This window comes from Meleagris gallopavo, chromosome 19 (assembly GCF_905368555.1).
Source record: "Meleagris gallopavo chromosome 19, MGAL_WU_HG_1.1, whole genome shotgun sequence".
Lineage (NCBI taxonomy): Eukaryota > Metazoa > Chordata > Aves > Galliformes > Phasianidae > Meleagris > Meleagris gallopavo.
Window position 1 is genome coordinate 3,269,400 of NC_139422.1, and position 13,848 is coordinate 3,283,247.

A 13,848-nucleotide genomic window follows, 5' to 3' on the forward strand; every position below is an offset into this window, starting at 1 on the left:
CCAGTGCAGAACAGGGAGAGGGGCATGCAGGATGGGGAGCTTGTAACCCTACATGAGCTTAAATGAAGGGATGGAAAAGGCTCTGAAACCAACGAGGAAGGAGAGCCCTGACCGTCAGTGCCAGCACAAAGAGCCCCCCGCTCCTCTCCTCCTCCCCAAGTGCTGAGGGTGGGAGGGGAAGGGAGCAGGAAGGGTGTCAAGGCTGGTGGGGAAGACTCCTACCTTACATTCCTGCAGACAGGCAGCAGGGTCTCCCAGCACCCACAGCCGTGCCCTCCCCATCCCAGGATGCTGAAAAAGGTGCTGAAAATCCACCAGGGCCATTGCATAGGGATAGAGCAGAGCAGAGCAGCTGCTGCTCCCTGTCCGTGCAGGAACCCCAGAACCTCAACCTGCAGGCACACGAGGAGGGTGCTGCACAAATCCAGCAGCACAGAGAGGAAAGGATCAAAATCACTGCCCAGTGAGTGCTGGAGATAGGAAATATTTCAGGAGAGCTCTGGAGAGAGGGCAGCATCAGGGACTATGCACACTGCATGCTGCAACTGTTCAGCGCCAGATCCCCCCAGGCATCACAAATCAAAGTCCAACACCCTTCAACAGGAGACTTTTCAAATTCAAGATGTAGGGCAAGCAGCATACGACTCTGCAGTCAGGATCCCCCTCAGACTCATCACTGGGGAATTCAAGAGCATGGAAGGGTCTCACAGGAGCACAGTGCCATGCTGACAGCACACAGCCCATCATCTCTTGTGGGGCTGCATGGGAACAACGGAGCCCATGATCTCACAGGATCATATCAGCATAGAATTATTTGAGTTGGAAGGAACCTTTCAAGGTCATCTGGTCCAAATCCCTTGCAATGACCAGGGATACCTACGGTTGACCAAGTGCTCAGAGCCCTGTCCAGCCTGACCTTGAATGTCTCCGGAGATGGCATCCAACACCTCTCAGGGCAACCTGTGCCAGTGCTTCACTACTCTTATCACAAAAAACTTTTTCTATCTGATTTAAATATTTTCTCCTTCTAGGAGGCAGGGCTGTGCCTCCCTTCATCCCCCAGTCTGTACTGGTAGTGGGGATTGCCATCAGCCAGCATTTGTTGAACCTCATGGGGCTTTCCTGGGCCCACTGCAGGAGCCTGGCTGCATCTCCCTGGGTGTCCTGCCTAGGTCTCTCCTTCAGCAGCTGTGCAGAGGAGCATTAAGCCAACAGACAGCAATCTGTGTGAACCCAGGGCTGTGCAATGCAGCACATGTGCAAGTAAAATGGGGATGGCACCAACCAGAGCTGGGGAGGACGTATTTGCAGTTCCCAAGGAAGAGCAGTGTGGTCACAGCCCTTGTATGTTCCTTGCTTGCCCATGGAGCAGAGAAGCCTCATCTCTATGGGGAGACAGTCAGAGCAATCAGCAGCTGTTGTGATACTACTCAACAGACAGGAATAAGAGAGAAAGCCCAGCAGCTGACCACTCAGCACAGCTCCAGTGCGCCAGTGTAGCCTTGGCTTGCCTGCCCCAAAGCTCTGAGGTTTGGAGCAATGCAAGAAAATGCAATCCCCCATGTCATTGTGGTCTCAGCAAGTGGAGTGTGACCCAGCCAGTAGGGCAGAACCAGGACAAAACCCTCACAGACAAACGGAAGGTAGTCTGGATGAACTGGAGGAGCACCAGGGGTTAGGACTTGGGGAAGACCTTTCAGGAACTGCCAACCACAACCAAAGGGAGGGAAAACACACCCATGTACAGCAGTGTGAGGAGACACAGTGCTCACTGGGGCCGGTAGGATGCTCCTGAGTCTGGGGATGTCCATCACAGGAGACAACACCCAGCTCAAGCCACCTCCCCCAGCTTTTCTACCCACCACACACATACACTGCAAATGGAGACGTCACATCCGGACACAGGCTCGGCATTCATGTCCACAGGGAGATCTTGGTTGCTCACAAAAGGATGAGAACATCACTATGATGGGGCAGTGCAAAGCTTCCATCAGAGCAATGCCCCAGGACTACCCTGGGATATTAATGCTAAACACTGCTCTGCTGCTTTCCATTCCCTACTCCATCCCTATCCCATTTCCCATCTTCACTCCCACTGTCCATCCCCATCTCCATCCCCTCCTCACATTGGCAGCATCAGCCTATTGGGAAGCAGCTTTGCCCACAAGCCGATTGCCCTCTCATTCAGCACAGCCTCACAGATCGCCTTCCCTCCTGCCTTGGTTTCCAAGGTAAAGGAGATGAATTCATCGGAACCATGGAGCTCACATTTTCGTCACCACGTGGGGCGTTCCTGAAGCCAAGCAGAGGTGGTGGTGAGATCCAGCCCAGCCTTGGCACGGCACCACCACTACCTCCATCTCACCCCAACCCAATAATGCCTTGGCAGCACAGAGCCACCCCCCCACCAAGCTCGCAGAGGAAACATGAGGCTCCCAACCTCCAATAGGTTTCCATCCCCGTCAGTGATTTGAGGACACAGCTGAAGGTCGCCGTACCTTTGTAAAGCACATTACGCGTTCCCACTGCACGCCGCCTTCCTGTCCACCCCCATATGCTATTTTGAAAGTGATTTGCTCTCCTTATGGCTCCCCTATTCGTTTGCACATCTCCCACAAAACAATTCCACTCAATAGCCTTTATTTCTCCTTTTTTTTTTTTTTTTGGCTGGCACAAATTGCAGCGGGGAAATACGTTGTTTGGCTTAAAAATTACCAAGAAAAAAAAAGTCATCAACAGAACAGTACGAGCGATGTGGGGATAAAAATCCTTTGCTGCCAGGGTGAGAAGTGGAAGAACTCATTTCAGTGCTTGTGGGACTTCCAGCAAACCAGGAGAGCTGCGTCCTCCTCATCTCAGGCTTTGGGGAGACTGCAAACAGTGCAGTGATTCCTCAGCACTGCCCGTGGTTGGGATGCTCTGTGCAGAGCAGCTCCAGAGCAGCACAGCTGAACGCACCGCGATGCTGCGATCGCAATGTTTCCCAGCAGCACATCAAACTCAATTAGGGATTAAACAGAAACGTCCGGATGCAATTAGAAATTGAGGTTGAAGGTTTTGGTTTTTTTTGCATCCTCATTCATTCTGATTTCTGCATGCATTTCTGCTGGTCCTGTGGCTGCGTGTGCGATGCAGTCTCATCTCAGAGCTAACTCCTCTCCAAGAGCAGCTCCTCCCCTCCCACCAATGCCTCCGCTATTTCCAGTACAGCCCCCACTTCTGCCATGCACAGAGCAAGGTGCTCTCCTGCAATGCTGACTCTGAAATCCCAATGCACCTTTATGGCCATCATGCACTGTGTATGTGTGTGTCAGATCCCTACAACACTTCAATACTGTCATAATTACTCTGTGCAAACCAACTCAAGGCACTGGGCAGCCCGGTCTGGTGGTTGGCAACCCTACCCATAGCAGGGGGGTTGAGACTAAATGATCATCATGGTCCTTTTAAACCCAGACCATTCTATGATTCTATGAACTCTTTGAGTTTCCACACATTTACTTTAATGGTTTGGTGTCAACCTTTTGGAGACTTCTATTCCACAAAGCATTTAAAAAAATCAACCTTCCTACTCTTTTTGGGATAGGCACAAATTTCACAATGCTGAAGTTCTTTGCATGGTGGAAACCCTGCTTTCTCACCAGCTCTACATAACAAGTGTTTGTTGTTTTTCGAAGCATGAAATAAGCAGCAGTGTTTGTTCTGAAGCTGGGATGTGGACTGATTTTCAACAGTGCCACCCTCAAGGTACTGAGCTCCAGGAAGCAGAGAGCTTTACAAGCATAAAATTGGGTAATTATGCCATAGCCTAGTGATGAAGGTGGGAGATTTGTACAACAGCTCTACACTGATTGGAAAGAAAACACAGCCAGATAGCACAGAGTTTTATTTCAGGGGACCGAGCAGCTCCTGTGATGCACACATCTCCTTTTCCCTAATATACATTAACATACATTAATAGATCATTATATCCACTAATAAATCTCCTGCTATAAAAATAGATTTTTTATACGTAAAAAAAAAAACTAATTGTAATTGCAAATTGGAGGGGGAAGGAGGCAGAAGAAGAGATAAAACTTCCACCGAGATGTCTCCTTTGAAGGAAACCGAACAAATGTACTTTCCTCCTTCATATATTCATGAGCTGATGTTTCCCTACCCCACTCCCTGCCACCCTCAGCTCCGGGCTCCGAGCCAGCACTGTCCTTATCTGGTACGAGGCAGGAAGGAGTCCTGATACAATCACAAGTTTTCAGCAGTTCAGCAAATCTGGAGAAAAGTCTCCGCCGGTCGTTAATACAGCCTGGGGAGGGGGGATGTGTGTGGTGATGGGAGCAGTGCTGCCCATCGTGGTCCCACAGTGGGCACGGGGGAGCACCACAGCCCTTTGGGTTTGGAAGCAGCAGTTACCTGCTGGAAAGCTGTGACCCCTACACACGTCTGGAGGTTCATCTCAGTGCTCCTCCTTTGGAAAAGCCAAAGCTGGAGGAGCTCGTAGGAGCCTGTGATGCACAGGAGAGAGGCTGATTTTAAAAACGCCTCGATTGTAGGAAAAAATGCACCCTCTCCCCAGCACCCAATGCCCCGACCCTCCTCATCCTCTCTCCAGTCACGGCGCTCAATCACTTGCCAGCTAATTGCCTCCACTCATGTGTGCAAACTAACCGTTTACTGGGAAATGCCACGGAATGTTAATTTCATTTGGAATTGGGTAATTGCAAAGAGCTCCCATTTTTTTATTTTTATTATACGAAATGAATAAGCGTGGTATTAATAGCATCACTTCCAGCTCCGACCACAATCGCAGCCCCATCGACACAGGCTGTGAGTTATTTGTCACCCCTTCCTTTCCCTGCATTTCTTCCTTCTGCCTTTCCCTTCCCTTCGTCACGCTCCTGACTTTCCATTTTGGTAATTAAGATAATGCAGTATAATTATAAACACATTGTGAAAGATCAAAGCCACGGTCCAACAGCCCCAGCTCTGCCTGCTATAGAACCACCATCTCAGCCTATCCCTCCCCAGGGGTGGCTTCTCCATAGGAAATCCTCAGCTCTTCCTACGGGGCAAAGACTTTTTTCCTAGCACAGCCCTCCCCTGCCATTAACAGAGCGTTCATCCCCTTGGCCCATTTCTCCTCCTGATGGAATCACAGCAAAGAAAAGCCCCTGGCAAACAGGATGCTGCCCCTCCAAGCCTGCTCCAGCTCTCTCTGCCCCAGCACCGAAAGATCCAGGCCACCAGGTGCTCTGCTTCCCACGTCTCCAGCCTAATAAAACCCTTCACTTACCTATTTTACGAGACACCATAACTTTTTAGCTTATGCAACGAGCAGAGAGAGGAGCAGGAAGATGGGCAGACCCTCAGCAGCAGCTAATACTCCTCAAGTTATAAAATAATTGAAAAGTTAAATAAAAACACTCTGGAGGAAGCTTCCCCATTTGGTGCTAATGGGCACACGAAGCAGCCCAGGTTAATGTTGCATGGCAGGAGGGAGAACTGACAGCTCTGAGCACACAGCACTGAACTCCAGCAGCCCTCCTTCCTCCTTCCAGCTCCCTAAATTAATGCAAAACCAAGGACAAAATGAAGCTCATCCCCAGCTGCCCAAGGATGCCACCAGCTCAGCTCCAGGGCAGGAGGCAGGGGAGCGCTGGGGATCTCAGGGCATGGGCAGCAGGCACGGGTGGAAATGTGGCATGGCCATGAAAAGCACGGCTGGTAGGAAGGGGACACGGCAACAGAACCAGGGGCTGCCACTGCAGCTCACCTTCCAAGCCCAGAGCCATTGCTGGGGTGACCACCAGCACACCAAGCACCTGAGCCATGATGGCTGAAGTAGCAGCTGGCAATCCTGCCCTCAGCAGCAGGGTTAGAACTACGTGATCTGAGGTCCTTTCCAATCCAAACCATTCTACGATTCTGAACACCAAGGTGACTAAGTGCCCATGTACTCACATCCTGAGGCTGAGAAAACCCACTGCTCCCAGTATGGGTGATACAAACGAAACAAAGCATCCCAGGGGCTGCCTGAGAGCCCCCAGCACCTATTCATTTCCATCAGAAATGGGAACACTGCATGTTTTCCTCCCTCCTTGCAGCCCTCTTTCCCTGTTCACCCCAATCTCAGGAGCTGAGGGCAGGTTCTCCCATGCCAACACCACGTTACAGATGGAAGAACAGCACTGGGGACAGATTCCAGCTCCCAGCAACGCAGACACAGCACACCATGGGGCAGACCCAGCATGGAAAGCCCTAGAGGGGAGGATGTTCAGGTCTCAAAGACAGTAAAAAGCCACCACATTACTTTTTATGTTTTGCATCAGGCAAGGAAAAAAACAATCTTCTTGAAACTTATCCTGGTCAACAACTGGCCGACAACCCAGCTATGCCTTTAATAATGCAGCACGTTATCAAACATTCATAGTTATGCATAAAGTGATGAACAACGTGAGCCTGGCATTTATAGAAATATAGCTCCTGATGGCTTGTTTTCCTTGGACAGCCAGAACTTCACAGCTCATCTCCTGCGCGCTGGTGATTTCGCCTGGATGAAAAGCACTTTGGACACCTGGGGAATTCAGGGCTCCTGCACACAAAGCTGTCACGACATCTCCAGCAGCACTGAGGGGCTGAGACAGCCCCATAAGACCAACATAACTCCAAGCTGAGTTGACCAAAAGTCACCCAAATTTGGCCCCAGAGGGCCCTTCCCTTTGCACTTGGTAGCCATGGGTTTGGGATGTCACAACGTTGTGATACAGACGTCACGAAGCCACCATCCCTCTGGGATGCTCAGCAAAGTGTTGGAATATTAAAACACCTCTTTTCCTCTTCCATTCCCCACAGTGCCATCAAGAAGCTGATCTTCCATCTGCTCCTCCCCTCCCCTGTCTCATAAAATCAGTCAGTGGGATAGAGCAACAGCAAAGGGAGGGGTGGAAAAACAGCACTGTGTCAGGAATCCCACCCTGGGTGCCTGCTATCACTGGGCTGTCCCATCCCTGAGCACACAGGCACACGGAGCCATGCAGCTCTCCTTGGGGTGAGCCCTGGTGGGAAGAACCCATCTTCGAGGCTGATCCAATCCTAGCGAAAGGATGAACCTGGAACTCCAGCCTGGCAGCCATCCTTAGGGTTCAAAAGGCAATTAATACATTAATTACGACTATGTTTATCTCTCTGGAAAGCAAAGCTTTTCCCTGTCAGGTATACGCATTTTCGAATTAGCGTTAAGATACAGCTGGCATCACTAATAAGCCAAAAGATCCAGTGGCACACCCACTGCCACCTCTGCAACTGGGTCGCCCATTCTCTCCACTTCTCTTCAGCAATCCACTCAAATCAATCGGAATTAAGCACACTGCACTTAAAGACATGCTTAATTGCTCTGATAACAGGAGATGCTGGCTAAGCACGTGACAAAATGCTCTCCTGAATTGCTATCCATTTCTTACCCTGTTGGGTCCCATACATGTTGAGTTTTTCAGAACTGGAATTTGCAGTGTTCGGTTCTTTTTGCAGCCAGGAATGAGCAGAGTGCAGAAAACCTTCTGCACCATGGCCACGCAGCCTGCGTGAATGTACATTTGTCAAAGGTCTCTGTAAATTACGCAAGGAGCTCGCAGGGATTAGATCTGGGAAAAGCTGATCAAATACAGAGAGGGTCACGATCCCATTAGGTCACTGAAAAGAAGACTGAGCCCCAGGACGCATCAGATGCCAGCCTGATGTACCATTCTCTTTTGTTCCCAGCTCCAGCTAATGATAAGCCATCATTTTATTCACTGAAGGCTCAGGAAGCCTCTGGTAGAGCCACGACTCGTGGCCTCACAGCTGCCAGCAGGAGCAAACCTCCAGCCCTCAGCCCTATGGTGGTGGGGTGGGCACCACGGGGCAATCCGCACCATGGAGGACAATGTCTGGTCCTGCCCGTCACAGGGCACCACCTCCAGCTCAGTCCCTGTCTTTACACTCATCTCCAAGACCCCACAGCACTCACCCTGGATTGGGTCTCCATGGATTAAGGAAGGGAAACTTTGGAGATCTATCATGTTACTGCAGCAGGTTAAAAGAAAGGCCACGAGCTGTAGGTTCAGGATGGTGTCATGACCACACCTCTGATCCATCACGGCACTGAGCACCAGCACTGCTGGCAGCCAGCACTGCCCAGATTTCACCAGGAAGGATCTTGGGCTCTCACTGCCTCTGATCCTGGTAGGGCAAAGGCTCCTCCCCGTGGCCCATCACTGGCTTCCCTCCCCACGGAGGGCCCAGGGAATCCAGGACAACCCCACAGCCACACTTGCTGGGCTCTATCCACATTCATTCACTGCTGTTCACTGCAGAGTACTTCATCCACGTGGGGCTGGTTTGGACACGTGGGTTTGGACACATGCTATCCACGAGCTACAAACCCCAAAGAGATTTTCTAATCCACAGAATCATAAATGCCTTGGATTGGAAAAGACCTCGAAGATCACCTGGTTTCAACCTCAAATTGCCAGAGACAACCCCAAAACTGCAGGGAGACCACACAGCTCCCTTTCCATGCCAGCACACAGGCCTCCTTTCAGCTAATTAGAGCTGCCTATTGCCTTCTCTCTCTCTCATATTAATATGTTAATAAAAAAACTACTTTCCCTCTTCCTAAAGTGCCTTAGATTTTTCTTCTGTCTAAATTCATCAGGGCTCTGTGCAATGTCACAAGGTCACTTTGTGCTCCTACTGCAATTCTAATTCTGTCAGTTTTCCATTTTCCAGGCAGTTGGGGGAATTTTTCTTTCTACTTTTTTTTCCCCCCCCAAATCAAAAATGATTTTGCATAACAGCAATAACGTTAATGTCCCCACGCAGTGCATCCAGATTACAGGCTGCAGCTGGGGAGAAATAAACATCTCATCTTTGCCCTGCTGTTTATCAACCCGCTGCAGAGCCTGGTATCAGGTCAGAACCTGTAATTTCATTAACTTTATCACTGCTACACGCCTGTTGCTAGATGTCATTATTCAGCACACTGCTCCCGTGTTTGTTTGCACTGTGCCAGCTGCAGCGCATCGCCTGAGCAGGCAGGGGGACATTTGGTGCTGCGTGTTTGCACTGGGTGCACCCACACATGGCACAGCAGGTATCTGTGCTGCAGATCCACCGGCTGCTCCCCACTCATTCTGCAGGGCTGTAACATCACAGAGTTGTCCATCCAACAGGGAACACAGCACTCCTCTGCGTGGCAAGGGCAACTGAGCCCGCAGCTCACAGCGTGCAGGAATCCCAATGGATGGGAAGCACCAGCACCTGCAAATCAATCACTGCCCGGCACGTGGGAGAAGTGAGCGGCGCAGGCAGGTGAGGGCGAGCCGAGGCACTCCATCTTCATTGCATTTGCCATCCCTGGTAATTAACGTCGGGAACTGACACTTGAAAGAGTCTTTGGTGACAGCCCCAGCAATGATAGCATTTGGAGCTTGCTGACAAGTCCCAGCTGATGTCTTATCACCACGTTACGCACCACACGCAGTTTCTCCCTTGGGCACTGCCAGGCTCACAGGCACAGCTCCGCAGCCAAACCTGCTGCACCCATACAAACGCAGCCCCGGGCCAGGCCCCAGCTGGGACTGCCTTGCCACATCCATCTCAAAGCCACCTGTGAAACTGTGCCTCAACAGCCCTGATTTCCCCCTGAGGATCGCTGGGCACGTGTTATCTGCAACGTCCCACCTGCACATCCCCAGGGAAGCCCAACTGCACCCACTGCCTCCTGGCAGGCAGCACATCCATGGTACGTCTGACACATCCTGAATTTGTGCAGCTCCCAGGCACGTGCAAAGCAGCTGGAAGGCTGAGTACAAAGCACATGAATAGCACCACAGAGAGGTTGGGTTGGAAGAGAATTTAAATATCACCCAGTCCCAACCCCCGCCATGGGCTGCCTGCCCCTCAGCTCAGGCTGCCCAGGGCCCTTCCACAGCCTTGGGTACCTCCAGGGATGGCACCCATGGCTCTGGGCAGCAGTTCCAGGACCTCACCGGCCTCTGAGTAAAACATTTCCTCCCGACATCTCACTTAAATCTCTCTTCAAGTCCAGGTGTAATGCATGATGGTGTCCTGATGGGAGAACTCAGCACTGTATGGATAGCAGCAGGCCTGGGGCAGCCTATCCCAGCCCACAGCCCTGGTTTGGGTCTTCTGCATACAGCACAAGAATTACTTTATTGCCAATTCCTGAAGCCCTGAGATAGTTTAATATTCTGCCCTAGATCTTGTTTACTATTATGTTTTGAAGAGCACTGAAATGCAGTTACTGCTGTCTCCCCCTCTCACACAACTCTAAATAATTTATAGAAAAGCAAAACAAAGAAGAGAATATGAAAGAATAAGAGAGGCAGCTCAGTTACAGTACATGAAGGCCTTCATTTGTTCGCTCTCACCGTGCAGAGGGTTGGGGGAGCACCTCTTAACCCCACGAGCCGATGAGAGCCACAAAGGAGGACGCCAACAGGGATGCTCCGAGCAGTGCGTGAGGACAGCAGGAGGATCCCTGGGTTGTTGGAGCTATGATAACCATCACTGCTGTAACAGCTGTCTGGAAGAGGAAGGTGGAAAGAGCTGTAAGGAGCAGCCTCCAATGCCACGTGTGTGGGGTTGCTTTCTAGGAGCCAGGCTCTGGGGTCCCTGTCCCCATCTCTGCTACCCAATGGGGACAGCACAGCAGCAGGACACGCTCCCAAGGATGGATGCACGATGTGAGCAGAAAGCAGAACCCTCTCCCCGTGCCCATCCCCACTCCTGCTGCAGTCTCTCAGCAATTAGCACCAACACGCTTCGCTTTTGTTTATTCCAACGCATTTCACCACGTTGCAGGTTAACTACATCAAACTGCTTCTAATGATATTTCAATAAGCAGAGGTGGGCGATACACTTTCCCAGAGACAGACTTTAAAAAAGCAGGCAATCAAATGTGCATTAGTCCAGACACGCTGGGGAAAGCGCTACTGTTCTCCAGGCAGGAGCCCGTGGCACACAGCTCCCTGTCTGTCTGTCCTGCTGCACCCAACCCCAGCACCACGCTGCCTTACGTGGGGGGGAAGCCCAAAGGGACCTGAGCTCCAACCCATCCCAGCACCCTAAGAATTCCAGGATCACTGTCTGATGGCTCACAGAATAAAACACAGGGAATGTTTTGGTGCCTCTGGAAAACACAGCGTTGTGGAGCAGCTCTGAGGTGCAGCATTGCTCAGCAGGGCCCCACTGACATGTTCTATGCTGGAATTGATGCACTACCTGACAGCGAGGCAATGAGCATTTCTACCACCTAGAGAATAAAGCCCAGCCTGATTGATGCCCATGTGCCACTGCTCACCTACAGAAAGAAGTCAGCAGGGATCCCACATCCCCAAGCTGCTTGGAAGCCTGGAGCACAGATTGAATAGGAACAAATGCTCATCAGCACTGCTGGAGTAGTGGGACTGACAGTTCTGCCTCGTGCAACACTCTGCACAAACCCAAGGCAAAAGAGAAACTCTCCTTGGTGGGGAAATGCTCCTCCTGCTCCCTGGCCAACTCCTCATTTCTGGGTGCTTCCAGAAGTCAATGAGACAGACAGTGGGATACAGGGCATCCTCAGCAAGTTTGCTGGTGTCACCAAGCGGAGTGGTGTGTAATAGTTGATATAATGGAAGGGATGCCATCCACAGGGACATGGACAGCCTGAAAAGTGACCCTACAGGAACCTAATGAGGCTCAACAAGGCCAAGGGTGAGGTGCTGCACGTGGGCTGGGGCAATCCCAGATACGGGAACTGTTCAGCCTGGAGAAGAGAAGGCTTTGGGGAGACCTCATTGCAGCCTTCAAGCACTTGAAGGGAGCTTATAAACAGGAGGGGGAACGGCTGTTTATGAGGGTGGACAGTGATAGGACAAGGAGGAAGGACTTTAAACTAAAAGAGGAGAGATTTAAGTGAGATGTCAGGAGAAAATGTTTAACTCAGAGGGCGGTGAGACCCCAGCATTGCTGCTCAGAGCTGTGGGTGCCCATCCCTGGAGGTGTGGATGGGCTTTGGCAGCCAGAGCTGGGGAGGTAGCCTGAGCTGAGGGGCAGGGATGGGGCTTGGGGGGGCTGTAAGGTCCCTTCCAACCCAACCGTTCTATGGTTTTATGCAATCAGCTGGAAGATGAAAGCTCAGGACAAAACAGCAGATCCAGGACCCCCTCCTCAGGAAGCCCCACGCAGCTCACTCAGGGCACAGGGTGAGAGGAAGAGCAGGCAGAACAGCCACCCACCTTTCTTCTCGTAGTCAGGCTTCTCCTCCCCGCCCCGGCCCAGGCTCTCCAGCGTCCGCGTCACCTGGCTGCCAAACTCATCCTCCCTGGTGCTGGGTTCTGCCCGCTGCGGCGTCTCCTCCTCCTCCTCATCCTCGTAGTCATCCAGGATGGGGGTCTCACGGATGGGCACGCCGATGACCGAGTTGTGGGCCTGCAGGCGAGAGTTGCGGAAGCTCTCTCGGGCCTGGGGGCCCAGCAGCACCGAGGGGATGTAGTGGATCTCGTGGGTGGCCTCGGTGCTGGCACTCTTCTGCGGGATGCGGCGGCGCTTGTGCCAGCGCCGCTGGGCGTACAGGGCCACTGTGAAGACCAAGAGGAGCAGGAGCAGAGCGATCAGCCCACCCTGTGGGACAGCAAGGAGACACGTCAGCAGACATAGGGATGGGTGAGGAGCAGCATTCACCAGCACTCGCTCTCCTCTTCCACAAAATCCTTTAATCAACACAGCACACCCTGTGCTCCAGGCAGGGTCCTGGAGGAGATCCTTAACACCCCAATGACATCCCCAGCTCAGCTCTGCCCACTCCAGGAACTCTTTCCTCATCCCCTTGGTCCTATCAGGCAATGAACATGGATACCAAGCCAGCTTGCCCTCCACAAGGAGATGGGAAAGGATCTCCCATCCGCATCTCATTACTTAGGAGATAAAAAACTCATTAAAACAACCCAGCGACCAACAAGGGAGCCATAAAGTCTCCGCAGAGACGCAGCATTTTGTGCAAAAAACCATGTACCAAATGGCACCACCCAACGGCCACCCTCCAGGGCACAGAGAACCAAAGCCACTCATCGTTCCCAGAGCCAGCCCTCCTCCTCCCCTGAGAAGTGGAGGATGAGGCCATCCAGCAGCACTGGCAGGCCATGAAGCAGGGCCCCTGCATGGCTCCTCTGGATGCTGCTGCTCTGAGGAGCATCCCACAGCTGCATCCTGCACCCAAATCCTCAGCTCTCCAAAACAACTGTGATCCCATCAATCGTGTCAGAATTATTTAAAGACTACCCTCTTGCTCACATACTTTGCCAGAGTCACCCTCGCAGCAGAGTGCATCCCCCCATGTCAACCCTTTTGGGTGCAACACACCCTATGCCAGATCACAACCTTCAATGCCAAGCTGTCTCTTCCCACACCTCCTAATTAAATGAGACAGCAGCGTGCCCAGGTGGCCAAGAAAGCCAATGGCATCCTGTCAGCAATAGTGCAGCCAGCAGAACAGGGAGGTGATTGTCCCTGTGCATTGACACTGGTGGGACTGCATCTCAAATGCTGTGTTTGGTTTTGGACCTTTTACTACAAGAAGAACAGTGAGGCCCTGGAGTGTCCAGAGAAGGGTAAGAAAGCTGGGGAGGTTCGGGTTGGATATTAGGAAACATTTCATCTCAGAAAGAGTGGTCAGGTATTGGAACAAGCTCTGCAGGGAGGCAGTAGGTTCACCATCCCTAGAAGCGTTCAACACACTTGGAGATGTGTGTATGTGGCACTGAGGGATGTGGTCAGAGTGCATGGTGGGGGTGGGTTGGGGTTGGACAT

General features: G+C 51.8%; 1 protein-coding gene across 3 annotated transcripts in view; it reads right to left on the bottom strand.

The window, feature by feature from the left end:
* Positions 1–13,848, bottom strand: part of ASTN2 (astrotactin 2) — a 261,724-nt gene that overhangs the window by 192,219 nt on the left and 55,657 nt on the right. For all 3 annotated transcript variants that reach the window (XM_085239624.1, XM_085239626.1, XM_085239625.1), the window contains exon 3: positions 12,279–12,663. In XM_085239624.1, coding sequence (XP_085095750.1) covers positions 12,279–12,663 — 385 coding nt within the window. The remainder of the gene's footprint in view (positions 1–12,278; positions 12,664–13,848) is intronic.